The sequence below is a fragment of the Octopus bimaculoides genome, chromosome 22 (genome assembly GCF_046866305.1).
Source record: "Octopus bimaculoides isolate indiv1 chromosome 22, ASM4686630v1, whole genome shotgun sequence".
Lineage (NCBI taxonomy): Eukaryota > Metazoa > Mollusca > Cephalopoda > Octopoda > Octopodidae > Octopus > Octopus bimaculoides.
In genome coordinates this window covers 35920259-35938043 of record NC_142949.1, presented here as the reverse complement: position 1 = coordinate 35938043, position 17785 = coordinate 35920259, and the positions used below count along the sequence as shown (strand labels likewise).

General features: G+C 40.3%; 1 protein-coding gene across 2 annotated transcripts; it reads left to right on the top strand.

Moving 5' to 3' along the window:
* Positions 1-348: 348 nt before the first annotated feature.
* Positions 349-15072, top strand: LOC106867717 (DNA primase small subunit). Of its 2 annotated transcripts, none has more exons than XM_089339601.1 (13): positions 349-498; positions 3234-3391; positions 7438-7544; positions 7839-7912; positions 8480-8616; positions 10455-10513; positions 11286-11398; positions 12090-12175; positions 12513-12639; positions 13483-13552; positions 13707-13765; positions 13881-13979; positions 14766-15072. In XM_089339601.1, exons 1-13 carry the CDS (start codon positions 474-476, stop codon positions 14783-14785), a joined length of 1134 nt encoding a protein of 377 aa, XP_089195727.1. In that variant the 5' UTR covers positions 349-473; the 3' UTR covers positions 14786-15072. The 2 variants fall into 2 exon arrangements, with proteins under 2 accessions (XP_089195727.1, XP_089195726.1); XM_089339600.1 differs by having other exon boundaries at positions 352-2177.
* Positions 15073-17785: the final 2713 nt, after the last annotated feature.

Here is a 17785-nt window from a genome sequence, read left to right as displayed (position 1 = left end):
TTAACTACACAACTGGAAGACAAAAAGTTAAGTTGCATCTGTGTCTGTCTGTCTGTCCTGTAGACAATGGCAAATGCAAGGAGAGGAGGAGGGGGAGGAAGGGAAAGAAAAAGAATAACAAACCAAGAGGGAGGGAGAGAAGGAAGAAAGAGTAAAAAGAGGGAGAGGAGAACAACAACGAAAAGTGAGGGAGGAAGAGGAGGAGTGTGAAGTGTTGTGCTGGGGATTGGAGTGTGGAGTAGGAGGAAAAAGAGAAAGGAGGAGGGATGTTTGCGAGGAAGAGGGGATGTGAAAGAGGAAAGGGAATGTGAAGGAGAAAGGGGGGGGGGCGTGGATGAAGAAGAACAGGAGATGATGATGATGATGATGGTGATGTGTAGGAGGGAGAGGAGGACCTTCTGAAATGACTCCGATGTCTAATCCTTGACCTGCTACTTCAGCCTCAAATTCCACTTATTGCTAACATTCTGAGAATGCCGCTAACGATGGCTTCAAGAGGTCAGTTGATTAAATCAGTTCTCATCACAAGAACATTCTCCCCCCGCCACCCCCACCCCTCCTCGCATCCAATCCTGACTCTTTTACTCTTTTACTTGTTTCAGTCATTTGACTGTGGCCATGCTGGAGCACCGTCTTTAGTCGAGTAAATCGACCCCAGGACTTATTCTTTGGATGCCTAGTACTTATTGTATCGGTCTCTTTTGCCGAACCGCTAAGTTACGGGAACGTAAACACACCAGCATCGGTTGTCAAGTGATGTTGGCGAACAAACACAGACATACATACATATATATATATATAGATATATACATATATACGACAGGCTTCTTTCAGTTTCCGTCTACCAAATCCAATCACAAGGCTTTGGTCGGCCCGAGGCTATAGTAGAAGACACTTGCCCAAGGTGCCACGCAGTGGGAATGAACCCGGAACCATGTGGTTGGTAAGCAAGCAACTTACCACACAGCCACTCCTGCGCCTACACTATTGTTTTCTTTCCTTAATATTGTTTGTGCTGTTTTTGTTGTTGTGGTCATCCTTGTTTTTGCTTTGGGGCTTTGTCACTGTCCACTTGTCAGATAAGTGCTTACTCTTGTGTTCTACGCACCCAATGAGACAAATAAACCAAAGATGTTGCTTAAGTGTCTCCCACTTGGGAGCAGCCCTTAAGCCTTTAGCATTTAAACCGGTCAGGTCATATCCGTCCCAAATATTCAACGTCTTTTGAGTTCAAAACGGCTAGATTTGGCTTCTCAAACCTATCCTACAATGTCATTCTAAAAATAAACATTTACATCATCAAAATCTTGAAGCTACGAGATAATCTATGATTAAATCAAAACAATGGGAATAAATAAGGATTAAACGTGACAGAAAGAAGGCCCGTGGTTTGGGTATTCGGCTCACAATCGCAAGGTCATGAGTTCAATTCCCAGTGATGCATTGTGTCCTTGAGCAAGACATTTTATTTTCCTGTTGCTCCAGTCCTGCTCAGCTGGCGAAAACGAGTCGTACCTCTTATTTCAAAGGGGCCAACCTTGTCACATTCTGTGTCACGCTGAATCTCCTTGAGAACTAATGTTAATGGTATACGTGTCTGTGGAGTACTCAGCCACTTGCACGTTAATTTCATGAGCAGGCTGTTCTGTTGATCGGATCAGCTGGAACCCTCATCGTTGTTTATGAGGAGGTAAACACACCAGTATCGGTTGTGGGGGATAAGCACAAAAAATGCACACATACATGCATATCACACGTATTTATATACACTATACACACATATATATGCTTCCACAGATTCCGTCTATCAAATTCATAAATATCGCACGAGTCAACTCGGGGTAATAAATAAAAGGCACTTGCCCCAGGTGCCCCGATTGCAAAGCGAACTCCTTAAACTACACACACACACATTTATATAAATACGTGTGTTTTTCTGCATGTATGTATGTATGTCTATTAGTGCGTGTGCGAACAAATATTATTTTTTTCACGTCTTACCGTAAACGGAACTGCAGTAATTTGGCGCCAAATTTCACTTCCAGTGAATACAACAAACTTAATAATGCCTACATCGAGCACATACGATCCTGAGATTTTACCAAATTTATTGCCAACTTATTACAAACATCTCTTTCCATTTAATCCCTATTGTACATGGCTTCGATATGGTATCGGTAAGTGTGTTTTGAACATGTTTTCTTTTTTAATTTTAAAGAAATGTTTGGCATCTTGCATCTCGCCGTAATTTTTAGAGTTGATTTGAAACTTTTCAAGTATTTTGTTTTCAGCTATCTCTTTCCTTTTAAATTTTACTTATATTGTTTGTTCAACTTATATTTTCCGGTGTTTGTTAATCTTGCTTCCCAATCACATGATCTACGTTCAGTCCCACTGCGTGGCACCTTGGGCATGTGTCTTCTACTATAGCCTTGGGCCGACCAAAGCCTTGTGAGTGGGATTTCGTAGACAGAATTTAGAGTCTCGAAAGTATAAGCAGCAGAATGTCATTTAAAACAATTAGTTATCAGGAAACAAAAACGTGCTTTTTGGGGCGGAGGTAAACAATACGTAAACCACCCGTTTTCGGCGTAACATTAACCTTAACACTACCCACCGAACTGCTAAGTTTATGGAGATGTAAACACACTAGCACCGGTTGTCAAGCGGCGTGGCTGGGGGAACAGATACAAACACACACACACACACGTATATATATATATATATCATCATCATCATTTAACGTCCGCTTTCCATGCTAGTATGGGTTGGACGATTTGACTGGGGACTGGCGAACCAGATGGCTACACCAGACTCCAATCTGATCTGGCAGAGTTTCTACAGCTGGATGCCCTTCCTAACGCCAACCACTCCGAGAGTGTAGTGGGTGCTTTTTACGTGCCACCGGCACGAGGGCCAGTCCAGCGGTACTGGCCACGCTCAAATGGTGTTTTTTACGTGCCACCTGCACAGGAGTCAGTCCTATATATATATATATATATATATATATATATATGTATATATACATACACACACACACACAAACGTTGGGCTTTCAGTTTCCATCTACTGCATCCATACACAAGGCTTTGGTTGGCCTGAGATTATAGAAGACACTTGCCCAAGGTGCCATGCAGTGGGACTGAACCTGGAACCATGTGGTTTGGAAGCAAGCTTCGTATCCCCCCAACCATTCCTGTACATATTTATTTCTCTATTTTGCTTCTTTGCAGCCCAAAAAAGTTATTTTTCTCTCAGAGAGTTTTCTTTCACCCTAAAAGATGATGTTTACATTCGCTATCAATCTTTTAATGACCAAAAGGAACTTGAATCAGAAATCTGCGACATTTGCCCATATAAAATCGATATTGGTGCTGTGTTTTCATATAAGGTGATAATTGCATATTTATTGTTATAAATTATTATTTTTATTCTTTTTTTTTAACTTGTTTCAGTCATTTGATTGTGGCCATGCTAGAGCACTGCTTTGAGTTGAAGAAATCGATCCCAGGACTTATTCTTTGTAAGCCTAGTACTTATTCTATCGGTCTCTTTTGCCGAGCTGCTAATTACGGGGACGTAAACACATCAGTTCTCAAGCGATGGTAATGGTGGTGGGGGGGACAAACACACACATACATGTGTGTGTATATATATATATATATATATATATATATATATATCATCATCATCATCGTTTAACGTCCGCTTTCCATGCTAGCATGGGTTGGACGATTTGACTGAGGACTGGTGAAACCGGATGGCAACACCAGGCTCCAGTCTGATTTGGCAGAGTTTCTACAGCTGGATGCCCTTCCTAACGCCAACCACTCAGAGAGTGTAGTGGGTGCTTTTACGTGTCACCCGCACGAAAACGGCCACGCTCGAAATGGTGTCTTTTATGTGCCACCCGCACAAGCCAGTCCAGGGGCACTGGCAACGATCTCGCTCGAAAATCCTACAGGAGCCAGTCAGGCGGTACTGGCAACGGCCACGCTCAAAATGGTGCATCTCATGTGCCACCCGCACAAGAACCAGTCCAGGGGCACTGGCAACGATCTTACTTGGCTTGCCGGGTCTTCTCACGCACAGCCCATTTCCAAAGGTCTCGGTCCGTAGTCATCGCCTCGGTGAGGCCCAATGTACGAAGGTCTTGCCTCACCACCTCAGCCCAGGTCTTCCTGGGCCTACCTCTTCCACGGGTTCCCTCAACTGTTAGGGTGTGGCACTTTTTCACGCAGCTATCCTCCTCCATTCTCACCACATGTCCATACCAGCGCAATCGTCTCTCTTGCACGCCACAACTGATGCTTCTAATGTTCAGCTTTTCTCTCAAGATACTTACACTCTGACGGGTATTCACATTGACATTACACATCCAACGGAGCATACTGGCTTCATTCCTTGCGAGCTTACGTATGTCCTCAGCAGTTACAGCCCATGTTTCACTGCCATGTAGCATGGTTGTTCGTACGCATGCGTCATACAGTCTGCCTTTTACTCTGAGTGAGAGTCCCTTTGTCGCCAGCAGGGGTAAGAGCTCTCTAAACTTTGCCCAGGCTATTCTTATTCTAGCAGCTACACTTTCAGCGCACCCACCCCCACTACTAACTTGGTCGCCCAGATAGCGGAAGCTATCGACTACCTCTAGTTTTTCACCCTGGAATGAGATAGAAGTTGTTTCCTGTTTGTTTGCAGTCTTTATTGCACCTGAACATCTGCCACAAACAAAAACTAACTTGCTAGTTAACCTGCCTTTGATGTTGCTGCACCTCTTATGTGTCCATAGCTTGCACCGGGTACATCTTATAGAGTTACTACCTACTCCTTTTCTACATACTGAGCAGGGCCATCTACCTGAAGGGGTTTGTGTTTTATCTACCTTCCTACTTATTAGGATTTTGGTTTTAGCTAGGTTGACTCTAAGGCCCTTCAATTCTAGACCTTGCTTCCACACCTGAAACTTCTCCTCTAGTTCTGATAGTGACTCCGCAATTAGGGCAAGGTCATCAGCATAGAGGAGCTCCCAGGGGCAACCTGTCTTGAACTCCTCTGTGATTGCCTGGAGGACTATGGTAAATAATAGGGGGCTGAGGACGGAACCTTGGTGGACCCCTACCTCTACCCGGAATTCATTGCTGTACTCATTTCCAACCCTCACCTTACTGGCCGCATCTCTGTACATGGCTCGCACAGCTCTCACTAGCCATTCTTCTATCCCAAGTTTCCTCATTGACCACCAGATAAGGGATCGGGGGACCCTGTCAAAGGCTTTCTCCATGTCAACGAAAGCCAGGTACAGAGGTTTATCCTTGGCTAGGTATTTCTCTTGCAACTGTCTCACTAGAAATAAGGCATCAGTAGTGCTTTTACCTGGCACGAACCCAAACTGCATCTCATCTAAATTGATTCGCTCCCTAATTAGTTGGGCTATGACCCTCTCTGTAACTTTCATAACCTGATCTAACAGCTTGATGCCTCTGTAATTATTTGTATCTAAAGCGTCCCCTTTACCTTTGTAGCAGTTGACTATGATGCTGCTACACCAGTCATAGGGTATGACTCCTTCGTGTATCACCTGGTTCGTAATACGGGTGACTAGGCTATAGCCAACACTGCCAGATATTTTGAGCATCTCTGCAGTGATTCCTGATGGGCCGGGGGCTTTCCCGGTCTTCATACTCTTAATTGCTTTATCTACCCTGGTACTATCAACTCGGATAGCTGGTCCCTCTATTGGGTCGACATAAGGCAGGCTCTCTTTCTCCCATTCATTCTCTTTATTAAGCAATCTATCGTAGTGGCATCTCCAGACCTCTTTCTTTGCATCCTCATTTAATGCAAGCGTACCATCATCCATGCGAACACATTTCTCTCCTACAACATCACTATTCTCTCTCCTACACTGTCTTGCAACCCGAAATACCTCGAGTCTTTGGTCCTCACGGCGCAGAACATTGGCAAATCTTTCCTTATCTGCTTCCCCTCTGGCTAAATAAACCTGTCGCCTAGCCTCCCTTCTGGCACATTGGTACAATTCCCTGCTACCACCGTTCTTCCAGTCCTTCCAAGCTTGTTTCTTTTGTCTAATAGCCCTGTCTACCTCCTTGTTCCACCACCACGTTACTCTGGGTTGGGAGGGGACCTTACACCACCCACAAATCTGGTCGGTGGCTTTCAACAGGTTGTCCCGCAGAAATCTCCAATTGTCTTCCACGTTGTATGATGCTATATCCCCTTCTATTTCGTTAAATGCTTCAAGTAACTTGTCTCTAAGTCTCTGTCCGTTTGCAGGGTCTTTAAGCTTCCACACCCTTCTTCTCCAAGCCTGTCTAATTCTGGGCACCCATTTTGCCTTGATCCCAAAGTCGCTAACTACTAATCTATGTTGTGGGGTACATTCTTCGCCAGGGTAGGTTTTGGCATTTATAAGCCGCCCTCTTTCCCTATTTCTGGCGAGGATGTAGTCGATTTGGCTAGAGTGTCTGCCGGAGCGGTAGGTGACTAGGTGACTGGCAGGTTTCCTGAAGTTGGTATTGCAGACTATAAGATTGGTTGCATCACAGAACTCCAGCAGTCTGGTTCCCTCCTCGTTGCGGGAACCGAAGCCATAGCCTCCATGTATGCCATGGAAGCCCCCAGCACGACGTCCGACATGACCGTTGAAGTCTCCAGCCACAAAGAGAAGGTCCCTGTCACTCGTCGACGAGGTAGTTTGCAAGAGGGTGTCATAGAATTGGTCTTTCAGACCATCTGGTAGCCCAGGTTGAGGTGCATAGGCTGAGATGACAGTAGCTAATCTATGATGAAGCACTAGTCTGATCTTAAGTACTCTGTCACTTACTCTAACGACCTCGATTACCTTATCCACCCATTTCTCCGCTAGAAGTATTCCTACGCCCCCGACCCCGTCAGTGTTCCCTGCCCAGAAAATCTTGTATATATATATATATATATATATATATATATATATATATATATATATGCGCACACATAACGGACTTCTTTCAGTTTCCGTCTACCAAATCCACTCACAAGGCTTATGTTGGCCTGAATATTTGAGTAGAATCATGAGCCCAACACATTAACCACTAAGCCATGTGCCTCCACTGAGAGTGACATTGTAATTTATTAATCGAACGCAACATAGATATTTTCCCTCTCGTACACATCAGGAGAAATATGCTCCCACAGAGAAACAGAGAGAGAAAATGAGAGAAACATAAAAAGGTTTTATGTCAGTTTAAGTCAGTGTCAAATCAGCGATGCCAAAACTGCTGTGCCAAAACTTCTCATAACTTCTAGTGACCTGTCTGAGCACATGAACACATTTTATGGGTGATCTTACTCCTATACAATTATTACATATGAAGATTTCTTTCTCCATCAAATTGCTTTCTACCTTAAGTAAATATAACTACAATATGTCTCTTGCAGCCCAGACTAAGCAAAACCATCAAAGCAAGCAGTTTTGTGGCAGAAGAGAAAGAATTGGTCTTTGATATTGATATGACAGATTACGATGACGTCAGGAGCTGCTGCTCGTAAGATTTTCCTCATTTTTGTTATTATTATTATTATATACATTTTTTTTTTGTCTTTGATTATTGGTTTCAGTCATTGGCCATGTTGGGGTACCGCTTTCAAGGCTGTTAGTCAATCATATTGATTCCAGTACTTAGTCTAGCCTGCTGCTTATTCCGTGTTTCATTTTGACCAAATTTCCCTTTTTTTTTGAGGGAAGTAACTCGATACACCCGTAACATATACAGGAACATGTGGACATTTATACACATACATACACACACACTTAATCTTTTTTTTTTCCAATGTTTCAGTGGTGCCCAGATTTGTAAGAGATGTTGGCCCCTAATGATTATAGCTATCAAAATCCTGGACAAAGCATTAAGAGGTAAGTGTCTGGTTGTTTTTGTAACTCTTAAGGTTTGTGGATTTGAAACAAAACAGTACATTGTGATGCTGTATGGTGTGGGGGAATGTGTGGAGACTGAATAAAATGGGGCAAGCATCCTCTGTTCTTAGTGGTTAGAGTGCTAGGCTCAGGATCATGAGATTGTGGTTTCAATTTCTGGACTGAGCAATACATTGTGTTCTTGAGCAAATTACTTCATTTCATGTTGCTCCAGTCCACTTAGCTGGCAAAAAATGAATAATCCTGTACTGGGCCGGCATCCCATCCAGACGGGAAACATGTGCCAAGGAAAACAGGAAACTGGCAACTTAGTTTTTTTAAATTTTTTTTTTTTAGCTACACCAGACTCCAATCTGATCTGGCAGAGTTTCTACAGCTGGATGCCCTTCCTAACACCAACTACTAAGAGAGTGTACTGGGTGCTTTTACGTGTCACCCGCACGAAGGCCAGTCAGGAGGTACTGGCAACAGCCACACTTGAAATGGTGTAAAATTTGTTTCAAACTTATTTCATTCTTTAAATTATGTGTATTTGTCTTTTCTCAGATGATTTCGGTTTTGACCATTTGCTGTGGGTCTATTCTGGGCGCCGAGGTGTTCACTGTTGGGTGTGTGACAGTACAGCACGCAAACTCGGCCCAAGTGGCAGAGCTGCTATTGCAGAATATCTAAGTATTGTCAAGGTTTGTAAATGTTATTTTGAAACTGTTGTTGTTGATTGGGACCCCGGGACCCCAAGTCATAAGCCTGGTCCAGCAGCCTTTATTAATTAACCCTTTAGCATTTAGATTAGTTTGTCAAATGTAAAGGGTAAAAGACCCCCTGGTAGAGAGGAGCTGAAGGAAGCCTGCCATGTGCATAGATGTGTGTGTCTGTGTTTGTCCAATCACCACTGCTTGACAACTAGTGTTCGTATGCTTACGCCCCCAAAAGGAGACCCCTATAGAATGGGTACAAGGCTTTAAAAAATAAGTACTGTTGATGATTTGATCAACTACAAATTCTTTAGTAAAAAAATTAAAGATCACATGAATACAAAAATGTATTCCTTAATAGAAAAAAATAGTACAAACAAAATATTACTTTGAATTCTAATTTCAAACATTTTATTTTTTTTATTTTTCCTTCAGTTTTGACTGTTTAACATATCAATCATTAGAAGGAGAAAAAATTACATGTTAGATTTAACTGCTAATCTCTTGGTGGATGCCTGTTAATTCAAAGTTTATTTCAGAGATTTATGGCATACGCTAACTCTTTTAACTGCATGATTAAATTTCATGGTTATTCCTGCGATGATATTAATGATCCACCACAAAACAGAATTTATATTTTCTGCTTCTGAAGTACTTTTTCAATACGATTTTTATATCCGCCACTAATTTATTTGATTCTTGCTCTGTAAAGAGAAATTTGATGACGCATGTGAAAAAAAAAAAGTTTAAGAAAATCCGAAAAGGTTTTTTTCCAAATCCGTGTATTAAAACCATTTGCCGCAGTTAACACTAATAAAATTTTGAGCGGGGATATCCACTCCGTGTTCAAACGATTAATGTCCCAAGACCAGGGGACATAATTACTCTATAGGTCGTGTGATTATCAGTTTTCATCATGAAGACTGAAGTAGTTCATCAGTCTAGTGAATTAGCTCCCCTCTAGTGTTAACTGTCTGAAATATAACCTCTGTCTTTGGAGGCGATGTTAACGAAATAGAAGAAACTCAATACGGAAGGGCTGATAGTTTTGTATATGGAACATGTTGAAAATAATCTGCAGCATTTTGTAATAGTATTATAGTCAAGACTAGTTGTTTTATATCTTACTTTGATTGTGGCCTTATTTCTGAACTAACGTGTGTGTGTGTGTGTATATTATACATGTATGCATAATACAAACACACACACACACATATATGTATGTATATCTTGTGATGTGGTGCACATCCAAGGTATTCGTTCAATGTAGATACAGTGTGGTTCAACAAAGATGGATGAATAAAACAAGTCCTTGGATTAACTCTGTGTGTGTGTGTGTGTGTGTATACATATGTGCAATATTTACCATGTAAGAATTTTTATGCAATACATTAAAAGAATTCAAGTGTGGAAAGGAAAGTAGATATATTTTTTAGTGATTGATTTTTAAGTACAAGAAGGTGAGGGAGTCAACTTAAATTTGAGATGGCATTTTGTACTTGAGTGAATGTGGTGTATTTAAGAGAGGGTGCAGAAAAGTTCCTGGCTTTAAGGGTATTGCAAAAGCCCCAGTTGGAGACCCAACCTTCCAAGTTCTTTTACAGGGTTCAGAAAAACTGAAGAACCACTACAATAAGTGTGTGGATCCTAGAGGGGAATATGTTGTATAAAATCATAATTAACTGATCCTCCTGTAATTTTCTTTTACCCAGAGCCAGGAAGTTTCCAGCATCCCCTCATATATGTGTGTGTGTGTGATAATAACATGTAGATAAATGTGCATGTACACACCATGTGGTATTTTTCTTTCTTAATCTTATTCCTAGGGTGGTGAAAACAATGTGAAGAAAGTAGTTTTGCAGGAGCCAATCCATCCATTCATTGAGTGAGTAAAAGTTCTGTCTTCTTTTATTGTTTGTTCAGTATAATGATTCCCATTGCTAGGACATGCAAATAGACAGAGTGGTGCCAGAACCTGTTGAAGATTTGGTAGGTGGAAACTGAAAGCAGCCCATTTTATATGTATATGTATGTACATATGTTGTGTGAGTGTGTTTGTGTCTCTCCTTGTCATGACAGTGTGTGATAGTTGTAAATGAGAGTCACTGTCATACAAGCAGTGTCATTCATTTCCAGTATTCTGTGAAAACATGTCTGGCCATGGGGAGACACTACCTTGGTTGGAAACAGGTGAGGGTTGACTACAGGGAGGTGCATCTGGCTGTAGAAAATCTGCCCAAGTAAATTCCATCTTAGCCATACATGCTTAGAAAATTAAACACTAAAAATGATAATATCCACGCAGTAGGACTGAACTCTTACCACACAGCCATGCCTGCACCTATATACATACAATGGGCTTCTTTCAGTTTCCATCTCCCACATTTACTCACAAGACTTTTGTCAGCCAAAGACTATTGTCGAAGACACTTGCTCAAGGTACTACAGTGAGACTCAACCTGAAAGCCCACATCACAGACGAAATATAATCACAAAACGCTTAACCGAACCAAGAAAAGGTTCTTTAATTAAAAAAAAAAAACTGGGTGTTTGTTGTTTTGTTTTTTTTCCTTTCCTGTGTGTTTTTTGGTCTCGTTTCCAAAATATGTTCACTCAGAAATTATCTTTCATCTAGTTTGCATTTTGTTTCTTTACAGGAGATCAATTGAAATTATTGAAGAATTCTTTGAAGGTTATGCCCTTGTTGATCAGGATATTTTGCGCAGTGAAAACATTAGTAAAATTATCGATTTGATTCCAGAAAGAAATATCCTTTTTTATTTCTTTTTTTTTTTTCATCTTCATCGTTTAATGCAGTAGTTGAACAAATCGTCACCAGTGCTTTTTTTTTTTTTTTTTTTAGCCTGGTACTTATTCTATCAATCTCTTTTTGCTGAACCACCAAGTTATGGGACATACACCAACACTGGTTGTCATGGGTAGGGTGCAGTGAAACAAATACACACACACATGCACAAATATATATATACATACATGTGTGTGTGTGTGTATATATATATATATATATATATATATATATATATATATATACACATACATACAAACAATGGGGTTCTTTCAGTTTCTGTCTACCAAATCTGCTCACAAGGCTTAGGTCAGCCTAAAGCTCTAGTGGAAAACACTTGCCCAAGGTGCCATGCAGTGGGACTGAACCTGGAACCATGTGGTTGAAAAGTTGTTTTTTTTCCCACGCAGCCACAGGCTGCACCTTAGTGTTTTTTTTTTTTTGTTTTTTTTTCATCCCTTTATGCCACTGAGATGGTCTCAGAGAAAGAATGAACTCCTCCTCATCCTGTTGATCTATGATTGAAGAATGGGTGACTGGGAAGCAAGCTTCTTAAACACTCACCCACCCCTGCACTCACCCACCCCTTTTGTTTCGTTACTGTTTCTGCACCTCTTTGACTTGTCTACGTTAATTCTCTTTAATGAGTCACATAGAAATGATAATCTCCAGAAAATCCTGTTGTCTGCAAACAATTCCATATCCAGGTGGAATCTCCTGACAAAAGAACTGGAAAGGCCAGTAAGTAGCAGTACCATTTCTTATGTATAAATTAAGTACCAGTTGCATACTGGGGTCAGTCTAATCAACTGGCCCTCTTTTCCCCCAAATTTCAGTCCTTGTGCCTATAATAGAAAGTATTATTAGTATTAGTATTAATTTATATATGCACCTACACAATGGGCTTCATTTAGTTTCCATCCAGACTAACAAGGCATTTGTCAGCCCAGAGTAATACCAGAAAGTGCTGCTTAGTGAAACTGTTCCTAAAACAGCATGTTTGTGAAACAAACCCCTTAAACACTGATATACAAATGCGCGTGTGTGTGTTTTTCATATTAGGTTTATGTTCTTTCAGGGTGTCCATGCCGGTCGGGTGTTGAAAGAGATTATGCTGCAATATTGTTATCCTCGTCTTGATGTCAACGTCAGTAGAGGTGTGAACCATTTGTTAAAGTCACCGTTCAGCGTCCACCCAAAGACAGGTATGTTTGTTCTGTATATGAATTGCAAGGGAGGAACAGGAAATTTCTCACTTAGATTAATCTCTTTGACTGTTTATCAGAACCAGAAAATAATTCTTGTCCCTCCAAGACAAGGTAATTTTAGAAAACATAATCATTCTAATGCTCATGGTCTGATCTGTCAAGTATCATCATCATCTGTTTCACATTTTTCTCATTGCTAGTGTATATATATAAATACAGGGTGGCCCCAAAAACAGGTTTACAATTATCACGTAGGCATTTTAAATGTCTTTTAAAACATTTTATAACACTTACAAAATTAACTAAATTAGCATAGAATAATGGTTTCATATTTTATGATTAAGATCTAAACTGTTAATGCAAAAGAGATATTTGAATATCTATAAACCTATTTTTGGGCCACCCTGTATATAATACAACAAGCTTCCTACAGTTTCTGTTCATGATTTCCACTCAGAAAATAATGATCAACTCAAGGCTACAATAGAAGACACTTCCTCTTAGTGACATGTTGTGGAAACAAACTCAAAACCACATAACCATGAGATAGGCAGTACAGCAAAGCTTTTTGTCTCAGTTCAGATCCCTGTGCGGCCAACTTTTGAAGTCTTCTTTGAACTGTCAGATGTCAGTTTACCTGGAAAAATACAATGCAGGTATTAACAAGGAGAGTTAAAATTAGTTCATGCAAGATTTCACAGCTCTAGCATCACTTCTTCATGGTCAGCCTATGAACTTTTCAGCCCACCTTCGTACAGCTTCGTCTGCTTCAAGATTCAGCGTTCCAAAAAAAGAAATTACTAAGCAAAATAAAAATATATGGCTTATGTTTATCTGCAGGTCGAGTTTGTGTCCCAATAGATCAAACAGATGTGGAAAACTTTGATCCGTTTGCAGTTCCAACCATCTCGTAAGTAAAAGATACATACACTAATCTTCTCCTTTCCAAATTTAAGACCTGTTCTCTCTTCTTCCCTCATGCAGTCACTGCCTGTCCTACTCAATACAGATAATTCCGATTGACAAAATATCAAATTGTCTAAGTTTGTCTTCCTTTTCTCTAGCCAACTGATTGATGAAATAAACACAACTTCTGAGAATGAAGAAAATTTGAAGATCAAAGGTGAGTCTTCACTCTCTCTTTCTCTTTCTCTCTCTCTCTCTGCTGTGGAATTTCACAAATATAATTCTTGCATTTCTCTTGAATCCTCTTCTTCGACTCAATTTTCTGTTTTTAGATTATAAGAGAACTTCTTTGAAGGAAGGTGTGGAGATATTTGAAAATTTCTTGAAACAACTGAAGAAAACTTGGGAAGGTGCTATGATCAAAGAGAGTGGTATGTCTTATTTTACAAAATTTTTCCTTAGAATGTGTGTGTTTGATTATTGATAGGTGCAAGACCTGACTGTGGTTAAAATGCTTGCTTCCCAACCATGTGGTCTTAGGTTCAGTTCCCGCTCTATCTCTCTCTCTCCTCTGGACCACTTTTTTCTCACTCATCACCTCCTCTCGCTTTGTCCACCTCAGCTATTGCCCATCACTCTCTTCTTGTCTCTGTCCCCTAATAACTGTCCTTACCATCCGACTCTTGCTCTTTTCACCTACCCACTCCAGCCTTCTGCTGTTCCTTTTCTCAATCACTTTACCCAAACAAAAGTATGCATCTCAGGTTGCCGACTACTCTCTCTGCTTACTGTTGTAAAAGGCTCTTCCCTCATCATGTCCCAGTGCCATGATGGAAAGCCTCCCTTCTCCGTGCACCAGCTAAAGTGATTGCAAGTGAGCAAAGGTGAAGTAGGGTTGAGCAATCTCTTAGTCCTCCCTCATTGAGGATTTGATAACCTCTCTTGTGTGGGTGCCAAGTGAAAATTCATTCACTACACAATGTGAAGTGGATGGTAAAAGAAGGGAGAAAACATGGGGTTGTGAGATCTTTTTAGTCCTGTGTCACCAAGGCCTTATCAATTTCTCTAACACAAAGTTATTATCAGTTCAAATATGCTTGGAGTACCTGCAACAAAGCCATTTAGCATGTTTTGTCATGGAGAAAATTATACACACCATCAGATTATTGGACTAGTTAAATTTTCTTTTTCTTTTCTTTTATTTTTTCTTCTTTCAGATCTAAGAATGGAGCTGTAATGAAAAAGAAAGAATATTTGCAAAAGGACTGACATTTTGACACGTTACATTTTGGAATTCTTTTTTTAAGTTTTATCATGGCATTCAAGTTCAAATCCCACCAGGCTTGACTTAGCCTTTCATCCTTTTGCGTGTTGATAAAATAAATACTAATTGAACACTGGGTTCAATGTAATCAACATACCCCTTCCTGCTAAATTTTCCTGGCCCTATGCAAAATTTGAAATCATTATTGTATATATTATTTAGCATCTTTCATGAAATGAAATAAAAGTATTGTATTTATGTTTCTGCCTAAGTTTTTCATTGTGTGCAACAAATTTTTTTTACTTGTTGGTATCATTAGATTGTGGCCATGCTGGGGCACCACCTTGAATTTTAGCCAAATGAATCTACCCTGGTACTTACTTTTTTAAATCTGGTACTTATACTATTGGTCTCTTTTTACCAAAAAGACAGCTCAGAATCAAGAAAGTCATCAATGGTTTATGTTCCATAGAGAACAAAAGGGCTTAAGATGACATTGTCCAATGTGTCCATTCCTTTTTTCAGGATAATAGGGTGCGATTTGAGAAAATTTAGTTGCTATTTCTAGCAAGTTGAATGACTATCTAGTTGACTCATCTGACCTATATTTCCCGGAAGAGATTATTTAAAAATCCAAATATAATTTTAGAGTAACGCTACTTACAAATTCTTATATATCAGATATTTTAATACCACCGCTAAGGGAATGGATTAACCTTTTGGTATATAATCTGGCCATATCCAGCCTAAAAATTCTACCTGTTTTTATGCTCAAACTGACCATATCCAGCCTTTCACACCTACACTACAATGTCATTCTAAAACTATACAATCTGAATACTAAAGAGTTAACACTGAGCATTTACAAATGGCTTTGAGCTCAAATCTTACAGGATCTTCAACAAATTACCAAGTAGGTCTGTTAGTCACTTTAATGTTAAAATGTTCCTTTCGTAAATTACTTCCATTTAGGTGCAAGCATGGCTGTGTGGTTAAGAAGCCCACTTTTGCAACCACATTGTTTTGGATTCAATCCTACTGCAATGTACCGTGAGCAAATGTCTTCTACTATAGCCTTGGGCCAACCAATGTCTTGTAAATGAATTTGGCTGTCAGAAACTGTGCAGAAGCCTATTGTACACATATATATATATATATATGTATGTATCATCATCATCATCATCATCGTTTAACGTCCGCTTTCCATGCTAGCATGGGTTGGACGATTTGACTGAGGACTGGTGAAACCGGATGGCAACACCAGGCTCCAGTCTGATTTGGCAGAGTTTCTACAGCTGGATGCCCTTCCTAACGCCAACCACTCAGAGAGTGTAGTGGGTGCTTTTACGTGTCACCCGCACGAAAACGGCCACGCTCGAAATGGTGTCTTTTATGTGCCACCCGCACAAGCCAGTCCAGGGGCACTGGCAACGATCTCGCTCGAAAATCCTACAGGAGCCAGTCATGTATACAAGGGGATACCAAAAAGTAACCGGAAGCATTCTCTGTGGGACAAGCCCATTGTAGTTCAGGCTTCTGCCACTTGATGTGACCCTCAAGCATCAGTCTGCTGACCAAAGGTGTTGGCTGAAGTTTTACTGCCATGTAATGTGTGTGTCTGTCTGTCCCCCCACCATCAATTGACAACCGATGTTAGTGTGTTTACATCCCCGTAACTTAGCAGTTCGGCAAAAGGGACCGATTGAATATGGCAGGTTTAAATGATAAAGGATTAAGAGTTCACAGCTCTGGTATTATGGACATGTCACTTGAAGGCTGCAGGAAAGGGTCACAAGACAGATTCTTCAAGGCATAATGCCATCTGGCAGGAGACCTAGTGGTAGATTAAGTGTGAGATGGTTAAATGATATCCTTAGCATCAGTTAGTCATGCTTAGGTATCTAGCAGAAAGCTGAAATGATGACTGCTTCTGGTATGACCTTATGGAGGAGGCACCTGAGATGGTTACCCACCCAACAACTTTCCCAGGAATAGTGGGCAGCAAAAATGAATAGATAGATGGATTTAGTGAAGATGCTGACCTTGCTATGAATATTGACTTATTGTAGAAACAGAATTGGCTAGTGTCGAATGTGCATCAGTACACAGAACCTCTTGAACAGGAATAATACAGCTTATGAAAACACAAGACAGTATTGAAGATGAAGATGATATAAAAATAGTTCTGTTTTTTAAAAAAGTACTAAAATTCACAAATATTGTGTCCTTGTAATTTTTTTTGTTTTGAATACATTGTAGCTGTTGGCTCGGCTTAGAGCTATTTAACGTGGTATTATAGTAAGATTGATGATAGATATTCAAAGGTCATGTCTGTTGTTGTTTTTAAGCTTCAGCTGTATTGATGTCATTTAGCTGTAGGTCAGCCCTGAACGAACCAATCTATGATTAATTCTATTCCAACCATGACTATCCTATCTATTATTCAAATATGGTATATCCCTGGACTATAAAACTATTGGTCACCCCTTTGGGCCACAAAAATAAAGCCACTGTGAATGTTGGATATGAAACCAATACGTCCTAGGGTTCTGCAAAAGGTTCCTAGGGGTTTCGCAAGAAAGAGTGAGATAAGCTAATACTGATTTCATGATCATTATATATATATATATAGGCGCAGGAGTGGCTGTGTGGTAAGTAGCTTGCTTACCAACTACATGGTTCTGCGTGACACTTTGGGCAAGTGTCTTCTACTATAGCCTCGGGCCGACCAAGCCTTGTGAGTGGATTTGGTAGACGGAAACTGAAAGAAGCCCATCGTATATATGTATATATATATATGTATGTATGTGTATATATACACCCATATATATATATATACACATACATATATATATATATATATATATATATATATATATATATACACATATATATATATATATGTATATACGACGGACTTCTTTCAGTTTCCGTCTACCAGATCCACTCACAAGGTTTTGGTCATCCCGAGGC